The sequence below is a fragment of the Colias philodice genome, chromosome 9 (assembly GCF_061535455.1).
Source record: "Colias philodice isolate Cphi_HAF_F1 chromosome 9, ilColPhil1 Martin Lab GWU primary, whole genome shotgun sequence".
In the NCBI taxonomy this organism is placed as follows: domain Eukaryota; kingdom Metazoa; phylum Arthropoda; class Insecta; order Lepidoptera; family Pieridae; genus Colias; species Colias philodice.
In genome coordinates this window covers 3,187,800-3,205,972 of record NC_143094.1, presented here as the reverse complement: position 1 = coordinate 3,205,972, position 18,173 = coordinate 3,187,800, and the positions used below count along the sequence as shown (strand labels likewise).

At 39.6% G+C, this 18,173-nt stretch overlaps 1 protein-coding gene across 9 annotated transcripts in view; it reads right to left on the bottom strand.

Moving 5' to 3' along the window:
• Positions 1 to 729: 729 nt before the first annotated feature.
• LOC149485704 (rho GTPase-activating protein 23-like) overlaps positions 730 to 18,173 on the bottom strand; it is a 336,487-nt gene continuing 319,043 nt past the window's right edge. For 6 of the 9 annotated variants that reach the window (XM_089698978.1, XM_089698981.1, XM_089698973.1 and 3 more), the window contains 9 exons: positions 8,366 to 8,521; positions 8,026 to 8,227; positions 7,537 to 7,769; positions 6,485 to 6,695; positions 5,819 to 6,078; positions 5,455 to 5,578; positions 5,026 to 5,212; positions 4,618 to 4,697; positions 730 to 3,678 (listed from right to left, as the gene is read on the bottom strand). In XM_089698978.1, coding sequence (XP_089555104.1) covers positions 2,681 to 3,678; positions 4,618 to 4,697; positions 5,026 to 5,212; positions 5,455 to 5,578; positions 5,819 to 6,078; positions 6,485 to 6,695; positions 7,537 to 7,769; positions 8,026 to 8,227; positions 8,366 to 8,521 — 2,451 coding nt within the window. In that variant the 3' untranslated portion in view covers positions 730 to 2,680. The remainder of the gene's footprint in view (positions 3,679 to 4,617; positions 4,698 to 5,025; positions 5,213 to 5,454; positions 5,579 to 5,818; positions 6,079 to 6,484; positions 6,696 to 7,536; positions 7,770 to 8,025; positions 8,228 to 8,365; positions 8,522 to 18,173) is intronic. The other 3 variants (XM_089698975.1, XM_089698976.1, XM_089698977.1) reach the window with 3 other exon arrangements.

Here is an 18,173-nt window from a genome sequence, read left to right as displayed (position 1 = left end):
CCCACATATTCGTCGGGGAACACAAGATTCGGAAGCTTGTACCATTCCTTTGTTGTTCGAATGAAAAATATTGAGTCGAATCGCTTCGTCCAGCTACATGGAATGAATAGATTGGAATGAAAAGTACCTACTTAATGTTATATAATATACGTATTACTTGTATTATTTAAATCGTGTCTTCATGTACATATATGGTCACTATGTTGTTAGGCTAGCTTTTCACGAAACAACTGAAGAGGAAGGTTCCTTATATATGGAATTAATAATAGCCTATGTGAATCAGTTCTCTACTGATGTGAATCAGTAGAGAACTGATTCTATTATGTGAATTTTGGATTTGCAGGGCTTGTGGATTTCTTAATAGTTAAATATTTTTTATAATCGACAGTCGATACAGTAGTTCTTCAGTTCATTCGTTATAACAACTTACAAATCATGCCTCATTATATTATTATTAGTGTTGATAGATACTTTTCTGCACATTTTGTTAATTCTGTGCTTAATCCTAATCCGCCTTCATTGCTTTTGTCTTGGTCGATTTATCAGTTTTTTTAGCACCTGATATCACTGGACTAACGTTGTCAGAATTAACTGATAATTTTGACTCTTAATTTTTTTCATCTCTATGAATATAATTAAATTCATACAGCGAACATTCAGGTTATCGCTATGATTTTATCTATATTATTGTTTAGCGTAACGTATAGGTTATTAAAATGATACAACATATTGAAATTGATTCAGTTATTTATTTTCATTTTTCCAAAATATACACAATGAAAATTATTGTAAATCTGGTTTAAACCAAACTTGCATAACATCTTAACGTGTTTAATCGAATTTCATAGCAGAATACACGAAGAGCATAAAGTTAATTTGTATACAAATTGTAAACGGTCCTACGAGCGTGTCTCAGCGTGACTTGTCTTTTATTGTAGCAATGCCGAGGCGCCATCTACTCTACGTAATACAATGCAGTAAAATTAGTAAATTCACTGTCACTACATTAAAAGATATATTTACAAAATAAAACTTTAAAAGGAACGCTTTGCAAACATTCAACAAACTTGAGATCGTCTTAACGTAAAGATGGTAATAAAATTTTTAAAAGTTAATGAAAGTCTAAAACGTATTTCAATACCGTAATATTTACATAAAAATCCTAATTGCATACATTTTTTAAAAGGAAATTGTGCCAAATCACTTCACATCTTTCGCAAATAAATAACAATTGAATTTAGCCTAAAATACTTTTCCTCGATAAACAAAACAATAAAAAAATAATTGCATTCAACAAAGCTACGATAACAAAATTTAATATAAATTAATATTAAAAGAAATGTACAATTTATACAAAGCTAAAGTGATCATTAAATCATTATCACTGAATATGTGAACATCAGCTTTTAGCGGATCACTAGAGACGCTACTGTAAGAGTATATTATTATTATTTATTATAAAAAAGTGAATAATAATTATATTGCGTCCATTATTTACAAATAAAAGTATAATATGTACATTTTACATTAAAACTCATAGTAAAAACTTAAAATGTATATTTGACTATTCGCCAAAATTCTTTCAAACATATAATAATTTTCACACCAGACTTCCTCGCTGAAAGAAACACTATAAGGTAACTTCAACTCACAAAGTGTAAATAACTCTAGTGAACAAAAATGAGTCCAAAACCATACTTCTAGCTTGACATTTTAAACATTGATATTAGCGTAGGTAAGAAAAACAGTATGATTCTCTTCGTCATTTTTAATTACGAGAGTTTGTAATATATTCGATAATATTTATTGTGCACATACATAGTTCAAATCGCTAAAACTATCGCGAAGGCAAGGAGGTGATGTATGCTTTCTCTTATTACTATCGTCGAAATCGTCATTACCTATAATATATCTTACGTTATCATCTTAAAATTATCGTGGTGTTACATATCTGGTCATATTTTGAATACCTTCTGGTACAATACACTTAACTACGAATAAGCCGTCGGCTTGTCTCATTGAACATCACATACGAGTAGCACTAAATGGTTATTTCATTTCGCACTCTTATAGTACCTCATCCACCTTAACTCCGTAAAAAGTAGTTTACACCTACAAAGGGAGTCGAGCTACATCGATTGAGTAGATTTGTGGGAATACAGCGTATTGTGTGCATAATTAGAAACTTGCAATCTTATTATAAGTGTCCTCTCAACCGCTCATTCACTCCGCTCGCATCGCTCGTCGCCGTCCGCGACCGCGTGTCACCGCGGTCCGGGGTTCATTCTTTGGCATTATTTAGTGAGCACGATTTCATTACAATCTATAGTTTTCATCGCTATTTTATTATTAGCTATTGCACTATTTTATGATAAAATTTCACGTCAATCATTTCGTTAAAATAAAAATTTTTCGTACGGTATCCTAAAATTTCAATTTCATCGCGGTCGCCGCTTTCGCGACGCCCGCCACTGATCGCCTAAAGCTCGAGTATTAATTTCATTAAGATAAGCGTCGATACAACTACTCAGTCAATTGAAACGAATCAAAATTATAGCCTCTCTCTGTGAACGTTTCGTAGGAGGGGAGCCGGCCGCTCGGCGGGGATGGGGAGCGACGGCCGCTCGGAGCACGTCAGATCAGCACCAACTAGCTCGGCACCGGTACAGCACTGCGGCGGTCACACGTGCGACTCGAGCGGCGGGCGCGGGGCGGGCACGAGCGGCGCGGGCCAGGCGGCGGGCCGGTCGGCGGGCCGCTCGAGCGGCGCGGGCCAGGCGGCCGACAGGTCGGGCGACGACGTGCGCGTGTGGCGCGCAGACCAGCCGTCCTTGTCGAAGTCCTTGGTGCCGCCCACCGTGTGGCGCCGCTTGATGCCGCGCTCGGGCATGCCGTTCTTGCGCTTCAGCTTGGTGGAGCGCCACGCGCCCGCCTCGCGCCGCCGCACCACGTTCCACTCGCCCTTCTCCAGCTTGGTGGGGCGCTCGCCCTTGCCCAGCGACTCGGAGCGCTGCGGGCGCTCGGCGCGGCAGTTGAGGCTCTCGGAGCGCAGCACGCGCGCGGGCGGCTCGCGCGGCAGCGACTCGGAGCGCGCGAGCTTGGCGCCGTCCCCGTCGGCCGTGGGGGCGCGCGCGGGCTCGTCGCCCAGCGCCGCGCTACAGCGCTTGCCGCCCTCCGGGTTGGCGAGGCGCAGCGCGGGCGCCCGCCGGTCGTTGTCGGGCAGCGGCCCGCCGCTGGACGCCTGCGAGCGCGTGTCGACGTCCTTCTCGTCGGCGCGCGCGTCCTCGCGGCCCGGCTTGCGGTCGCAGTTCTCCTTCTCGGAGTCGTCGGCGTCGGGCGCGGGCGGCGCGGGGCGGGGCGCGCGGGGCCAGCGCTCGGGCTCGTCGGCGCTGCTGGAGGACGAGTGGCGGTGGTCGCGCGCGAGCCAGGCCGCCTTCAGCTCGCTGGCGCGCAGGGCGGGGGACGCGCGCTCGGGCTCGTCCCGCTCGTCCCGCTCGGAGCGCTCGGAGCGCAGGCTGCCCTCGGACGGCGAGCTGTCGGCCGACTTGCCCTCGTCGGGCTCGTCGTGGCCCTCGTCCGCGTACGGGATGCTGTCGTCGTCGAGCGGCGACGAGTTGTTGAGAGTCCGCAGTTTCTGATCGAAGGTGTTCGTGAGAGAAGACACTAAATCTCCGGTTCCTATAACAAAGATTGCGGGTCAGCTTTTCGAAACGATAATGTTTTTGTTAATCACGAGTACGAAAGCGTTAAGTTGTCGTCGCGTCGAGTGAGAACGTGATGGATGAATGACGTGGTTATGTATGTACATGATGGCTCCAGAAATGCACGAGCGTCTCAAGCCGTGCTGTCAGCGGCTGCCGCTAAATCGAAGCGTTAGTTAGTTATTTATGACAATCGCAAAATTTTGTTCACACTCACTCAAAAAACGTATGATATTTTGTTCGATGGGAATAGTATTAATCGTAAATCACTAAATATGACATATCACTATGATGTGTTTTACATGAATGCATCGATTATTAATTTTTAAAACATCCTATCTATCTTCCCTCCCAATTTATAAACGTTTCTGGATGTTACATATACTTTATATACAAACAAAATTTTTAAATTTATTTTTTTGTACGCAAAACCTTTCAACAAATCAGCCAATGAGTGAGTATAAACAAGTGATATTTTGCATTAACATCGTCCGCGTACACGCACACACTTGCAAACGCACGCTCACATTCCTATACCTTTGAATGTGGACAAAAGAAAGGGATTGCTGTGTCTACTCTCTGACGTCAGAACTGGACACCTAATGGGGCAAATAGCAGACACGTTTACACAAATGTATACAGACAAAATATGGCACTTTTATTTGAGGTTTAATTAATAGATAGATTTTTAATTTGGGATTTATTAGTTAAATTTCAACACGAAGATACTTTGTGCACTAAAAAGGTCCGATGGCAATGCAATTTAACATTATCACTGAGATTTTCCAAGTACCTAAAACCTATCATATATTTTCATATCGATTTCTATTTTGCCTTGAATCCTTTGAGTCATGTTTAATTATTATTTAAAAGTTAATTTTATTAAATTTGTGCTAATAAATAAAATGCAACTTACCGTCTATAGAGAAGTTGTTAAGCGAGTGTGTGTGTCGCGAGATATCCTGTCGACCGCGGCTCATTGAATCCAATTCGTTTCTGAAAATTATAATTATTTCGTTATTATTTTAGTTTATTAAACATACATACATGGAAATAAGATCAGCAGACTTTTTTATGTTTTTACTTTTTATGTTGTAAACAAATAAATAGTATCGGCTATGCATCGGTAATGTATGATCTTATAACGTTGAAAATCGCTTGTCATGTCAGTACTACAGCGAGGGGCACAGCAACGCGTACTTATAGAAATATAGTTCTTATTTCTTATCGCTTAGAGTTTTAAATCACTTGTCAGTCTCGTAGGGATACGAGGTGGGTCATGTAAATATAGCCCTTATTACACTACAATAGAGTCGAAACTCACTTGTCGTCGTACGTCGCGGCGTGCGCGGGCGGGGAGCGCGGCGGCGACGCGCCGGGCGACGCGTCAGCGCGCGTCACCTCCCACTTCTTGTCGCTCTTGCGCGGCTTGCGCTGGATCTTGCGGTTCGCCGCCGATATTATGGACGACACTATGTCGCGCGTCGACACGTCCTTGCCTAGGGATAACGCTGGGTTAGTGGGGAAATATTTTAGAAATTATGACGATTAAATATTTTATTTGGTTGAGTTTTGGTTAAGTAAGAGACAATACAGTACAGTCAATTTATATAATTTTTTGTGAAACATTATTTTGCTGACTGTGAAAAAATCTATTTAATAAAAATTTGTTTGAAATGAACTATGAAAATGATCAAAAAATACTTTTATGTTTTTTTTTGTTTTTAATTTTTATTAAAGACTTGAATATTACCTTCGATCTTCTTGACGTTGTGTATAAGCAGGTCCCTTGAGGGCGCGGGCGCGGGTGACAGCGGGTCGGCGGCTGGCGGCTCGGCGGGAGGGCTGCCGTCCTCCTCTTCGAAGTACCACGAATACTGCAACAATAAATAAAATGATATTTACTTATCACGCTTTTGGCTGTAGTACTAGATGTTGTTTGAAATCAATGTCAAGTTGCTAAAAATATTGCAATGTATTTTTTATAAATGTAATAATTGTATACAAATAAAACTAGGCTTGTAGCTTGATCTATTAGAAAATCCTAAACATGTGATAACACAGTCCTAACTTTATTTTTGACGAATATACCGTGATTATATGAGTCGTATACTAACATGCGTGAGGAAGGACTCGATGATGCGGCACTGGCTGGACATGTCGTTGACCATGGCGAGCATGTCGTCGCTGGCGGCGCGCACGAGCGTGGGCCCGAACACGATGGCGAGGTTGCGCGGCTCCATCTTGTTGGCGGGCGCGTGCGCGGCCACGCGCCGCAGGTGCCGCACCAGGTAGTGCAGCGTGGCGAGGTGTGCGGGCGGGAGGGAGCGCACGAGGCGGCGCAGCGCCTGCGCGCGGTCCGCAGAACGGTCCGCTTCTGCAGGACACAACATTGCGAGTTAGCGAGGTACTTGGACGGGGTATAACACAGGTGGTGAAGATTCAAGGTCACACTTCAGAGCAGTATTAGAGAACAGTAAAGGATTAGCATCTAGATTATAAATAAATAAAATAAAATAAAAATGCCTTTTATTTCCATACAACTTTTACAATTTTTTCAATTTGACAATCATCTAGATTACAATTTATTCAGGTTAAATCCTTTCCAAAATTTTCTAGCCAAACCTACAAATTAATTTCATTTTCTTCTTTTCGGAAAACGGTTCAGTATTTTCTGTTTGAAATTTCAGCTTTTTCTCCTATGACGTTTTTAAAACATTATTTGTTATTTGGGTAATACAATTAGGCGTTTTTTTTTTTTATTAGTAATTTCCAAAACTCACCAATAAAAGCGGGATACAGTTCAGCAGTCAGTAACGGGTCGGGCAGCCTCCGCAGGTACGCCTTGAGCAGGCTGGACGCGACGTGCACGTCGGCCCAGCGCGGGTCGCCCTCCGGCGGCGGCTCCCCGCGGTCCAGCGCCGCGGCCAGCGCCGCTACACCCGCCGCGTTGCCGGGCACTCGGTACACGCCTACTGTGCGGAGACCGTATGCCTGGAATTGATGATTGCTCGATTAGTATTCAGAATCGATAAGAAAATCACCGGAACTACAAAACCATTTAAATGTAGATCAGAACTCAAATATTAATCTGTTAGATATATAATAAACTAGCTTTCCACCCGCAGCTTCGCCCGCGCAGTCAAAGAAAAACCCGCATAGTTCCCGTTCCCGTGGGATTTCCGGGATAAAACCTATCCTATTTCCGGGTTAAAAAGTAGCCTATGTCCTTTCTCGGGTATCAAAATATCTCCATACCAAATTTCATGCAAATTGGTTCAGTAGTTTAGGCGTGATTGAGTAACAGACAGACAGACAGAGTTACTTTCGCATTTATAATATTAGTATGGATTTGAATAATAGGCATATCCACAGTTTATTTAGTCAATAAGTTTTTCGACAATTTTAACCGTTCAAACTATAGATCCAAATTTACACAGGCTGTTGTTTGAAAAATCAATATTCTCCTGCCAATTAATTCTATCTTCTCCATCTATAGAACTAATCATTTCGTGCTATCAGACACTAGCAGTACAATACAGGTGATACAATTATTATTCTATTGGTTATTATTAACCTTATTTAAAAAAATCAATTTGTTTCTAATTATTCTGTACTTAGTTTATAAAATATGTAAAGTCTACTAGTATATAAGTTAACTAAACAATACTGGCTAAGTCTGGAGAGGAAGGCGTCGATCGTCTCTAGCACTGGTATGTTCCTAGTTGAGGCGATCGTCGTGTCTAATTTGTTTTGTATTTATGTATTGTTTCGAAATAAACGATTTTTATTTTATTTTTATTTATTTATTGGCTATTTAAATTGTAAGTCTCACCTCCACAGCATCAGCAGGCAAGGTAACAGCCTTCGGCACGAGCGGGTGGTTGGGGTCCGTGGGACAGCGCTCGAGCGGCGCGCCGAGCCAGCCAGTAGCAGCCGCGGGAGCCGCGTGCGCTCCGCCGTGCATGCGCCGGAACTGCTTGGCCATGCGACCCTTCCACGTCTTGTTCTTGGGGGACGAGGGGAGCGTGGGCGTGGGCGGGCCCACCATGGACACTGGAAACGATTCTGTGTTAAGTAGAGTAGTATTAACAATAAGGCTGGCGTTAACATTAAGTTTTTGATGATCTCACAAGTTCATATGGGTACAGTAAAATTGATTTAGTATGAACTATCTTCATACTTCATAATCAATTTACTAATTGCTATAGTCCAATTCATGACTGCTTTAATATAATAGCGAGATTCGAACATATTCGTACAGCGGATTTTTCAATTGTTTAAATTGCAAAATGACACCATGATAAAAAATACTTATCCTTACCTGTAGGCGATCTGTTCCTGCCGATCTTTTTGCTTCTCTGTGGGGGGAGTGGCGATGAGCAGTCTGCGGAGGCCGGAGGGGCGGTTGTGGTGGGAGGTGCGGAGGAGGGAGGCTCCGGGAGTGCTGCTGACTCTACGGGAGGTTCTGCTGAGTGTCGTCTGAGGGCGGCTAGCCATCTTTGAGCATCTGCTGCGCCATCCGCCTGCAATTATTGGGATTTAAGTCGTTATTGAATAATTCCAGGAATTGTTTTGTTAAACTTGTCTTTTCTTTTCATTTAAAATAGTTTTGTAGGCTATTATTGCTCATCCAGTATCCGAAGTTTGAAACAGCATCTTACCTGTAATAATAACTCAGCGCCCGCTGCCGTGGTCACTCTGACGACGTGTTTTCGCTTCGTGTAGTCGTCAGCGAGCGCGGCGAGCGAATAGCGCACGTCGAGTGCGTCTCGCGAGCTCTCCGCGTTCGTGCCCGTGCCCGTCACTGCACCGGGGCTCTGGAACAAACAGACATACACATTAGATACATGGTATACAACAAAACATTAAAAAAGTTATTCGAGAGTTCTCAGTGTGTGTGATCATACCTCGCTGTCGGACATCGGCATCGTACGAAATGCCTCATTTTTCATGAACAGAATCATGTGATGTCGATATTTATATTGTGAAACTTGTTTAAAACAATTACGTAAGAACCGATCATGACTTCACACAATACGTTATAGCGTTTACGACGATCTGTTTTTTTTATTTTTAAACAGCCTTTAAAAACGTATTAAACGTGCTAATTTAAAAGCACTGAAATAAAACACGTAATAAAAGCAGTAGTTTACATATCATTGAAGTGAACAATACCGGAAGAATTTCAACATTGTCCTTGATAACGGGCGATCTCGTATTTCTATCTCTGATATCACTATTTACTTCTCGAGTTCGATACGCAGTTAATTATAAGCAGATTAGTATTTTCTTTGATGTACGTTTATATTAACTTTTTCCTATAAACACGGTTTCGGTATGTGAGCTTGCGTGTACGCGCTCCTCTTACCCGTTACTATGACTGGATTGTTTTTACACTAACAATAATTCTGATGCTTTGCCAATTTCTTGAATTCTTTTCAACAATGCCGTCCATTATGCGGTGGGTTGCCACATTTTGAATGGTATGTGGGTTATTAATTTATACTTGCAAATAATGCTTTTTCAATTTTCCTTATTGTTTATTACCTAATCAACCAATTTATAACATTTATGGCAATATAAAGAGATTTAACTTTTACATTTATTATCCAAACATTAACCCCCCAACTCAAAATAAAGCTAAAAACAAACCTCAATACAAAGCCCAGTTACGATAATTCGCATGTTCAATGAAAAAATATTTCAGTGTGTCAGTCGGTTGGCGGACGCGCCGACCATAAATTTCAATTTCAAACAAGTACACACTGTTTAAAATCTAGACACCGGTCCTTGCCCTACAATTTTGCGAATTAATATGTCGCTTCACCTTTTAAAGCTGAAGAGCGTAATGTTTGACTTACGTACTTGCACTTTTTAATGCTCGAAGGCAAATATGACTTGCGCTTTCAATATGCGAGTCAAGTTCACGGGTGACCCTAAGTAAAAAGGAATTTGTATTGTTGTTTCAATATAGAAAATGCTGTTTCATCTACACTGTACAAACGTTACTTGATAATATTATAATTATAATCTCTATCAAAATAATTGGACTTCGTTATCATATCGGTACCCATCCACGCCCATAATTGCTTGCGCGCAATCATCTATTTATTAAACACTTTCATATGCAAGAACAATTAGACTTGTAATTTGTAATCGACATATTGTTGATCATGTACAAGCTCAGCTCTCGCGGAGCTTTCACTATCTAATTATAGTAATAAATGCGTACACATTGTCAGACACAAAATTGTGGCGCATTACAAACATTTGACGTTTATTGTTTGGGATCGCGTGAGTTATACTCGAAAGTTTTGATGAGCTTCACTTTGAAAGTGTCGTGATTTTTGATATGACTGGATTTGGACGTTGCATAAGCTGAGTCCATAATCACTGGTTATTTTTTGTTATTCTGTTCATAATATTCTACTAATAGAATATTATGAACAGAAGTTCAATAAATCCCGATTACACTCATTGCGAAATTGAGTATTCCTTCCTTTAAACAGTTTAAATTTACAAAACCTCATCGTATGTAGCCCAGTTGAATCGAAAAGTTCTGTTTATCGTCAACAATAATTTCTCATTAACATTTAAATAAAGATATATTATAACTAAATGAGCAGACTAGATCTCAAAGTCTAGAAAGCCAAATATTAATCTTGGCTAGCGTAGTTCGAACAATTAAGTGCGTTACATTCAGTGTTCCTAGAAACAAACTTCCGGGTTACTCTACACGTATGTAGGTTACATACACAAGTGCGACAGAAATAAGTAGACAAGGGAAAATTAACAATTAAACATTTTTATTAACTGCCATTAACACGGTTCTGATTACGTATTACGTGCAGGTATAACAAAGCTTTAGCAATCTAATTAGACAAGAAATTTGAATTATTTACCAACTTTTTATTATTTACCTTTGAATTATATTACCAACTCTTTAACTACTACACTTCAGCTCCCAACTCAAAGTATTATTTTCATAGTAAAAGTTTAAAAATTTAAAGTGATTGTGTTTGCACAGTGTTTTTAAACTCACAAGGAATCACATCAGTTGTTTTTCAAACAATACTCGAACTGCAAATACGGATTTTCTTACGAAGATAAGTTACATTTATATACCCACTTTTGAAAAGTGCTGTAAAGAAGAACCAGAACTACCCTCGAAATTAATTCTAACACATTTGTCAAACTCAACTGACACTGTCATTTGTCAAATCCATCTGACAACGTCATTTCTTGTCTCTGATTGAGCGGTGGGGTTGCCATCTTGTAAAAATTTACCAAGTTTTTGGGAATATTTGAAAAATGAGCACCTGCAAAAAATGCACAAAACAAATTAAAACTAGTGACCTCAAAACTTGTTCGAAGTGCAAAGCTGCATTCCACTACCAATGCTTAGGAGTAACTGCAGAAAATTTCGCCAAAGAATCGAAGTCCTATAAATCTGCGTGGAAGTGTACTGACTGCAAGATAATTGACAGGCCTGGCGAGGGTCCCCTCACCAGCCCCTCACTCGCCGCTAATCTAACCAGTGCTAGCTCTCCTATTGCATGTAGCTTCGAAGATATAAAACAGTACTTTAATTGCAAACTTGAAGAAACCCTGAAAAAACACCACTGTGATATTCGCCGCGATCTCTCTGCTGAAATCTCTGACACCCGTTTGAAGATTCAGGAGCTTACAGAAAGTGTCAACTTTATGTCTGCTAAGTACGAACAATTGAGGGAAGCTTTGGAAAGTAAAACTAGAACTATTGAGGAATTGCAATCGGAAAATAAGGAGTTGCACCTTGAAGTTGGAGGCCTGCGCACTCAAGTTGGGGATCTATCTTCCCGACTGGAACAATTTGAGCAACAATCACGTGACTGCAACTTAGAAGTCCAGTGTGTCCCTGAACACAGATCAGAAAATCTTAAGACTGTGGTTTATCAACTCGCTGCCACTGTGGGACACAACCTGAATGAAAACCAAATAGTTAACTTTCACCGAGTTGCAAAACTTAACAAGGACTCCGCTAGGCCCAGGTCTATAATAGTAAAGCTCTCTAGCCCCCTGGTTCGCGATTCATTTATAGCTGCTGTCAAGACATTCAATAAAGTCCACACTGACGATAAGTTGAACTCTTCTCACTTGGGTATTGCCACCGATGAAAAAAAGCCCATCTACGTGTGTGAACATCTAACCCCTGCTGGCAAACAACTACATGCCGCTGCTAGAAAGGTTGCTAGAGAAAAGAAGTTCGACTTCGTGTGGGTGCGTAACGGCAAAATTTTTATGCGTAAAAACACAACCTCTAAGAGCTTTATCGTTAAGGACTTAAGCTCTTTAAATTCAATTTGATTTATCTTCTTTGCTTTTATTTTCACATATTTCGATGGTTTTATTAATCAACGATAATCATAAAAAGTGTAACCTTAAAATATTGTACCAAAATGTCAGAGGACTCAGGACTAAGACCGATGTTATACTGACCAATGCATTAAAACGGGACACTGACATCATAATATTAACGGAAACGTGGTTGAATGATTCAGTGTACGACCATGAATTATTGGACAATAGGTATTCCATATTTAGACGTGACAGATCATCCACCAGCAGTATTAAACAAGAGGGGGGAGGGGTTCTTGTCGCTATTTTAAGTAAGTATGAACCAGTTCGCTATTTTAAATGGGAAACAACTGATGAAGATCTCTGGGTAATCATTAAATTTAAAGACGGCGGTATTACTCGTACTCTATGCATAAATGCATTATATATACCTCCTCCCGCTAATTACGAACGCTTCGACAGGATTTTAACTAATATCTCACACATTATTCAGCATAAGCTGCCCTCTCACTGTCTTCTTCTGTTAGCTGGTGATTTTAATCTACCAAATTTATCATGGCACTTCGACCACAGTACTCATTCACTTTCACCAAGTTGTAATAATTCATCAATAGAAAATCTTTTTGTAGATACTCTCTCGTTTAATAATCTTCACCAAGTAAACTCTGTTCCTAACATAAACGGAAAGACGTTAGATCTTATTATAACGAATGTCACCAACGTTTTCATTGTTCGACAATGTGATGATCCTCTTGTAGGTACTGACAGATACCACCCTGCTCTAAGTATTACCATGAAATTTAAGCCGCCAAAACGAGTTAAGATTAAAGCATTACCATTTCTTAATTATTCCAAAGCTAATTTTTCACGCATCCTCCAAGAGTTGGATACTGTAGACTGGAATACGCATCTTAAATCTAATTATTCGGTTGATGACTCTGTAGATAATTTCTACTCTGTCCTAAACAACATTATACAAAAACATACTCCATTATCTAATCCAAGGAAAAATAACTACCCTTCATGGTTTAGCCTTCCCTTAATTAAAGCCTTAAAAGAAAAGGCCAAATTTCATAAGAGATTTAAGGCGTATGGAAATCCCAGAGACCACGTCACATTCAAAATGTTGCGTAAGCGATGTGACGATATGCTTTCTCATTGTTTATCTCAATTCAAAGCAAATGCTAAATCCCACATTAAAAATAACCCTAAATATTTTTGGACATATATAAAATCTTTGAGATCCAATAGCAATGAAATTCCGGATGAGATGTATCACAATAGTCAAGTGGCTAGGGGCGGGCAGCAGATTTGTGATTTATTTGCGAAATACTTCCAAACAATTTACAACAATAATGCCAATAACTCTTCAGTACGTGTCAATTCTCCTAGTCTTGTGGGTTCCCTTGGCTCCTGTACCCTTGCTAAATCTGAGATTTTAAAGTCCCTGAAGAATATCGACGCTAGTAAGGGTCCTGGACCCGACGCTATACCACCTATGTTCATAAAAAATTGTGCCTCCCAGTTAGTTACTCCGCTGCATATAATTTTTAATAAGTCACTAGATGTCGGTGTTTTTCCAAGTAAATGGAAAACAGCTTACGTCAAACCGATCCACAAGCATGGCGACCACAGTGATGTGACTAACTATAGACCGATTTCTATTCTCTCCTCCTTTGGCAAAGTTTTCGAATCAATGATCCAAAAAATATTATATTCCCACTTCAAGTCCCAAATTAGCTGTCATCAACACGGGTTTCTACCAGGGAGGTCCACTGCTTCGAACCTTATGGCATACGTCACTCATATTTACAGAGCTCTTGAAAGCAAATTTGAAACACATGCGATTTATACAGATTTCTCGAAAGCGTTCGACGTTGTCAACCATGAGATCCTCTTAGATAAACTTGGTCGGGCTGGCATTTGCGGTTCTCTCCTCAGGTGGTGTGAGTCCTACCTGCGAAATCGCTCCCAACTTATTGCCATTCGAGGCTATACTTCACAGCCTATTTTAGTTCCCTCTGGCGTACCGCAGGGATCCCACCTCGGACCTCTTTTCTTTATTGTATTTATTGATGACCTTTGCTCTGTAATAAACTCTGAGTACAAACTTTATGCAGACGATTTAAAGATCTATAGAACCATTCGTGATAGCGAGGATGTTATTGCTTTGCAGAACGATATTGATAATGTTACTAAATGGTGCGAATCAAATAAAATGATTCTTAATGCCTCCAAGTGTTACCACATCAAGTTCACTAGAAGCTCAAAATTGAATAGTGTTTCTTATAAAATAAACGACGCTCAAGTAAAAGAGGTCTCGAGTTTACGAGACTTGGGTGTTATAGTTGATAAAAAATTGGATTTCAGAGAGCATATTGATCACATAACCCGTAAAGGGGCAAGACTTGCGGGATTTGTGATCCGACAAACTAAAGCCTTCAAGGATCCAGAAATTCCCGTCATACTCTTCAATTGTTACGTTCGCTGTCTGCTTGAATATTGTAGTCAGGTCTGGTGCCCATCTTACACAGTCCATGTCAATAGAATTGAAAAACTTCAAAAGAAATTCCTATACCATCTTACGTATACCAATAACCTCTGCCGACGCTTAACCACCTATAATTCTAGGCTTGAACACTATAATATGACTTCCCTAGTTATAAGGCGTAAGTCAGCGGACATGGTCTTCTTATACAAGGTTCTTCATGGTTTGGTGGACAGTCCTGATCTGCTTGGTCTCCTAAATTTTAACGCGCCAAGAATTGGTTCCCGTATCCACAATCATAAGACCTTTAACTTAAATCTATGTCGCACTAAATACGGCCAAAATTCACCTATCAACCGTATGTGTACCACTTATAACACTGTCTGCCATGATCTCGACTTGTTTAATGCATCGGTCAGTACAATCAAAAAATTTTTCTTTTCTCTACCAAATATGTAACTAATATTATGTTTTAATTGTTATTTTTAATTATTATTATAAGTGTAGGTTTATATAATTGTTGCATGTTGTGTTCGCTCTTAGAAGGCCGTCCAACTAAAAGTCACAAAGATTATGATTGTATTTTCACTATTTCTTAATGTTGGAAGTTGGAACGTCCAGTTAGCGGACCAAATAAAAAAAAAAAAAAAAAAAAGAAAGACCTGATTACAAAAATAATACTTTTTTACTTGCATTATTGTGTAGATTATACGATAGAAACTTGGTAATAGGAAATTAATTTTCCTTTATAAAATTACTTGAAACTTCTAAAACTGATACGATGGAATAAAAAAGATCGCCCACGCTAATCAATTGCAAAATAAGTTTATAAGCTGTGGCGCCTCGTTGACAAAACTTTCCATTCATGAAAAACAAGTTATCTTATAAAGTGTTTGTATACATTGTTAGTATCGTAATAACCTACATTGCTTTTTTAAATAATCATAGACCTACTTCTACGGAACTAAATTTACGATTATCGTATAAGAAGTTGATGATACAGCAGTATTTAGCTAAAATTAGATTTTAATTAATAAGAAACTTGGTTTCTAGAAAATTAATTTTATTAATTACATATATTCATGAGATGACTAACGAGTCGTACCCACTTTTACTCGTAAGATCGATATTGCTTTGAGAGCGAAATGAATATTCATTCCGGTCTAACCTCAATCTTCCATGAGACACGTCAATCAACGCGCAACCGATTTTCACCGTAAAATTCTAGAAAACACATTTTGGTACGTTCTACACGAATTGTTTCATTTCTATTGTTAGTTCGCTCTTAAAAATAGTATTGAACAAAGATGTAAATATAGGAAAGTAAACCCTAAAAATAAAATGTAAAATTTCTTATCAGCCGTCAGCTTTAAAACTTCTTTGTGTAAGCAAAAATTTAAATTTAATTAATCATTTCAATCTCGAGACAAATCCCGTCTCTACACAGCTATATAAACCGCACATTCCTGTACATACAACCACTTCCGATCTCGAGATACAGTCATTTCACGAGTCATTATTAAATTTTCGTGATGCGATACAATCTAAACGAACTTTGATTATGTGAGAGAACAGACGTGCTTTCAATAGTCTCGGAGATCGTGATAGCAATCGATGATTTATTGCGTCTGACACACTTTTCCTTGGCGAGAAAAAAAAATAGTTTCGCTCTTGACCCAATCGCGTTGCATTTATCGGGTCGGCCGCCGGTCAAAAGCCGGTGATGTAATTCGTATGAAAGGCTATGACAATTAGCATAGACCCGTAACAGTTTGGACTCGTTCGTATGTATAGAAATCGATACGTGTTATGTAAATGGGGGTGTGATTAAAGCGTGTTGTAAAGATGCTTTTGCAATTATATTCGGTACAATACAAGAACCATTTGAAGAGCGTTTAGAGACTCAATTTTTGGTACATGTTTAACGAGAACTCTTCGTTCGTGCTTTCGAAGTTTCGAGCGGAGTTTGGTGTAATCGTGACTGCTGTTTTAGCTAAAGTCTGGTAAATTTTCTGTCGTTCATTCAACTCACATCCGTTTTACAAATACGTTGTTACATTTTTCTTATTCATTACCAACACCTCGAAGCTAAATTAAATTGGAAAAAAGTCAATTTGCGGTGCGCATTAATGCTCTCTCTAGTAATTACATAGAAAGTGTATAAAAAATTGGAAAACCATACATGGCGAAATTGACCCGATAGATATATGTAGGCGAACCTCGGGCAACAAATAACAATGCATTCTGGGTCGGTTCTCTATTAGTAGCTTATAATTATCTGTAATGAGTGAGCGATACATCAATCAATGTTTATATTATCGTTTATTTTCATTAAAATTATAGCCTGTTTGCGCTGTATTGGAAAGCCACAACTAAATAAATAAATTGAAAATCTATGTGTTTGTATAATGTGCCAGTGTAAGCTTGCATTTTATTATTGTTGAGGTAATCTATATCTTACTTTGTAATTAAAAATAAATCAAGTAATCGTATAATAGCAAGGAAATAACTTAATAAATAATAATAGTAGGTATAAATAAGGTTACTCGACTCATTTCATTGAAAATAATTTTGTGTTAACTTCTCATGTAACTCACATTAAAATTCTGTAATTAAACATTATTTTGTACGCCAAAAATAAACTCTTACAAAATTTATGTCGTCAAAAATAACTGTTACGAATACATTCAATTACACCGTACGTTTTTAAATAAACATTTTTACGGTTTTCAAGTAGTAATTTGAAACAATCCTTACCAATATATCGGTATACCAAAGGGTCATGGTTTGGCCGGAGTCCATCTGCGTCATTGCAAACGCGGCGTGGTCATTGTCAATGGTTGGCATTCGAACCACAATCAACCAATTATTTACCGCACTATAAATTTTACACTTTTTTGTCGTACCGCAAAAAATATTCAAATAGCTCGACAGTTATTCGCGAATCACTATTGATTTATTTCAATATCAAAAGTCACATAAAAGCGCACAAAATAAATTGCGAAAAATGTGCGCGTACAATATCCGAAAATGCGAGCGTCGTGATGCGGGCGGGCGGCGCGCGTGCGCGTCTGCAGGATTATGGCGCTGCGGCGATCTCCGTCATAGCAGAGAAAGTGCTCCGGCGCAGACTCCGAGGCGTCTGCCAAATCGCCGTTTTCACGGTTCAAAAATCGATTGTCTTTTCCGGACAAATCGTTCGCCGCATCGGGGACAATACTGACAACAATGTCGAGGCGCCGTCTCCACTGTGCCACTTAGCGGCCGGCAACCGTTTTCTTTTCGAGCTACGACTATTAAAATTTTACGCGGAAGTGGCAATTGTATAAGCGATACAAAGATCGAACTCGATTATAGCACGCACGATTCTTACGACACAGCCGCGACCATAAACACGTAACACATCATAAAAATGTTACGATTCGCATTTGTCATCAACGGTTAATTAAGATCGGTCGATAAATTTAGCAGCTCGTGGAGATTGCAGTTTATTGCTTTGTTGCAGATAGATATACAGGTTCAGTCATTTAACAAAGCACAACACCGTGAGATGTACGCATCTCCAAGTGAACGCAATTCGTCATACTTTCCTCCGCGCTTCACGCTTTGAAGGCTGAAGCGATATTTTCTATTCTGAGTTGTCA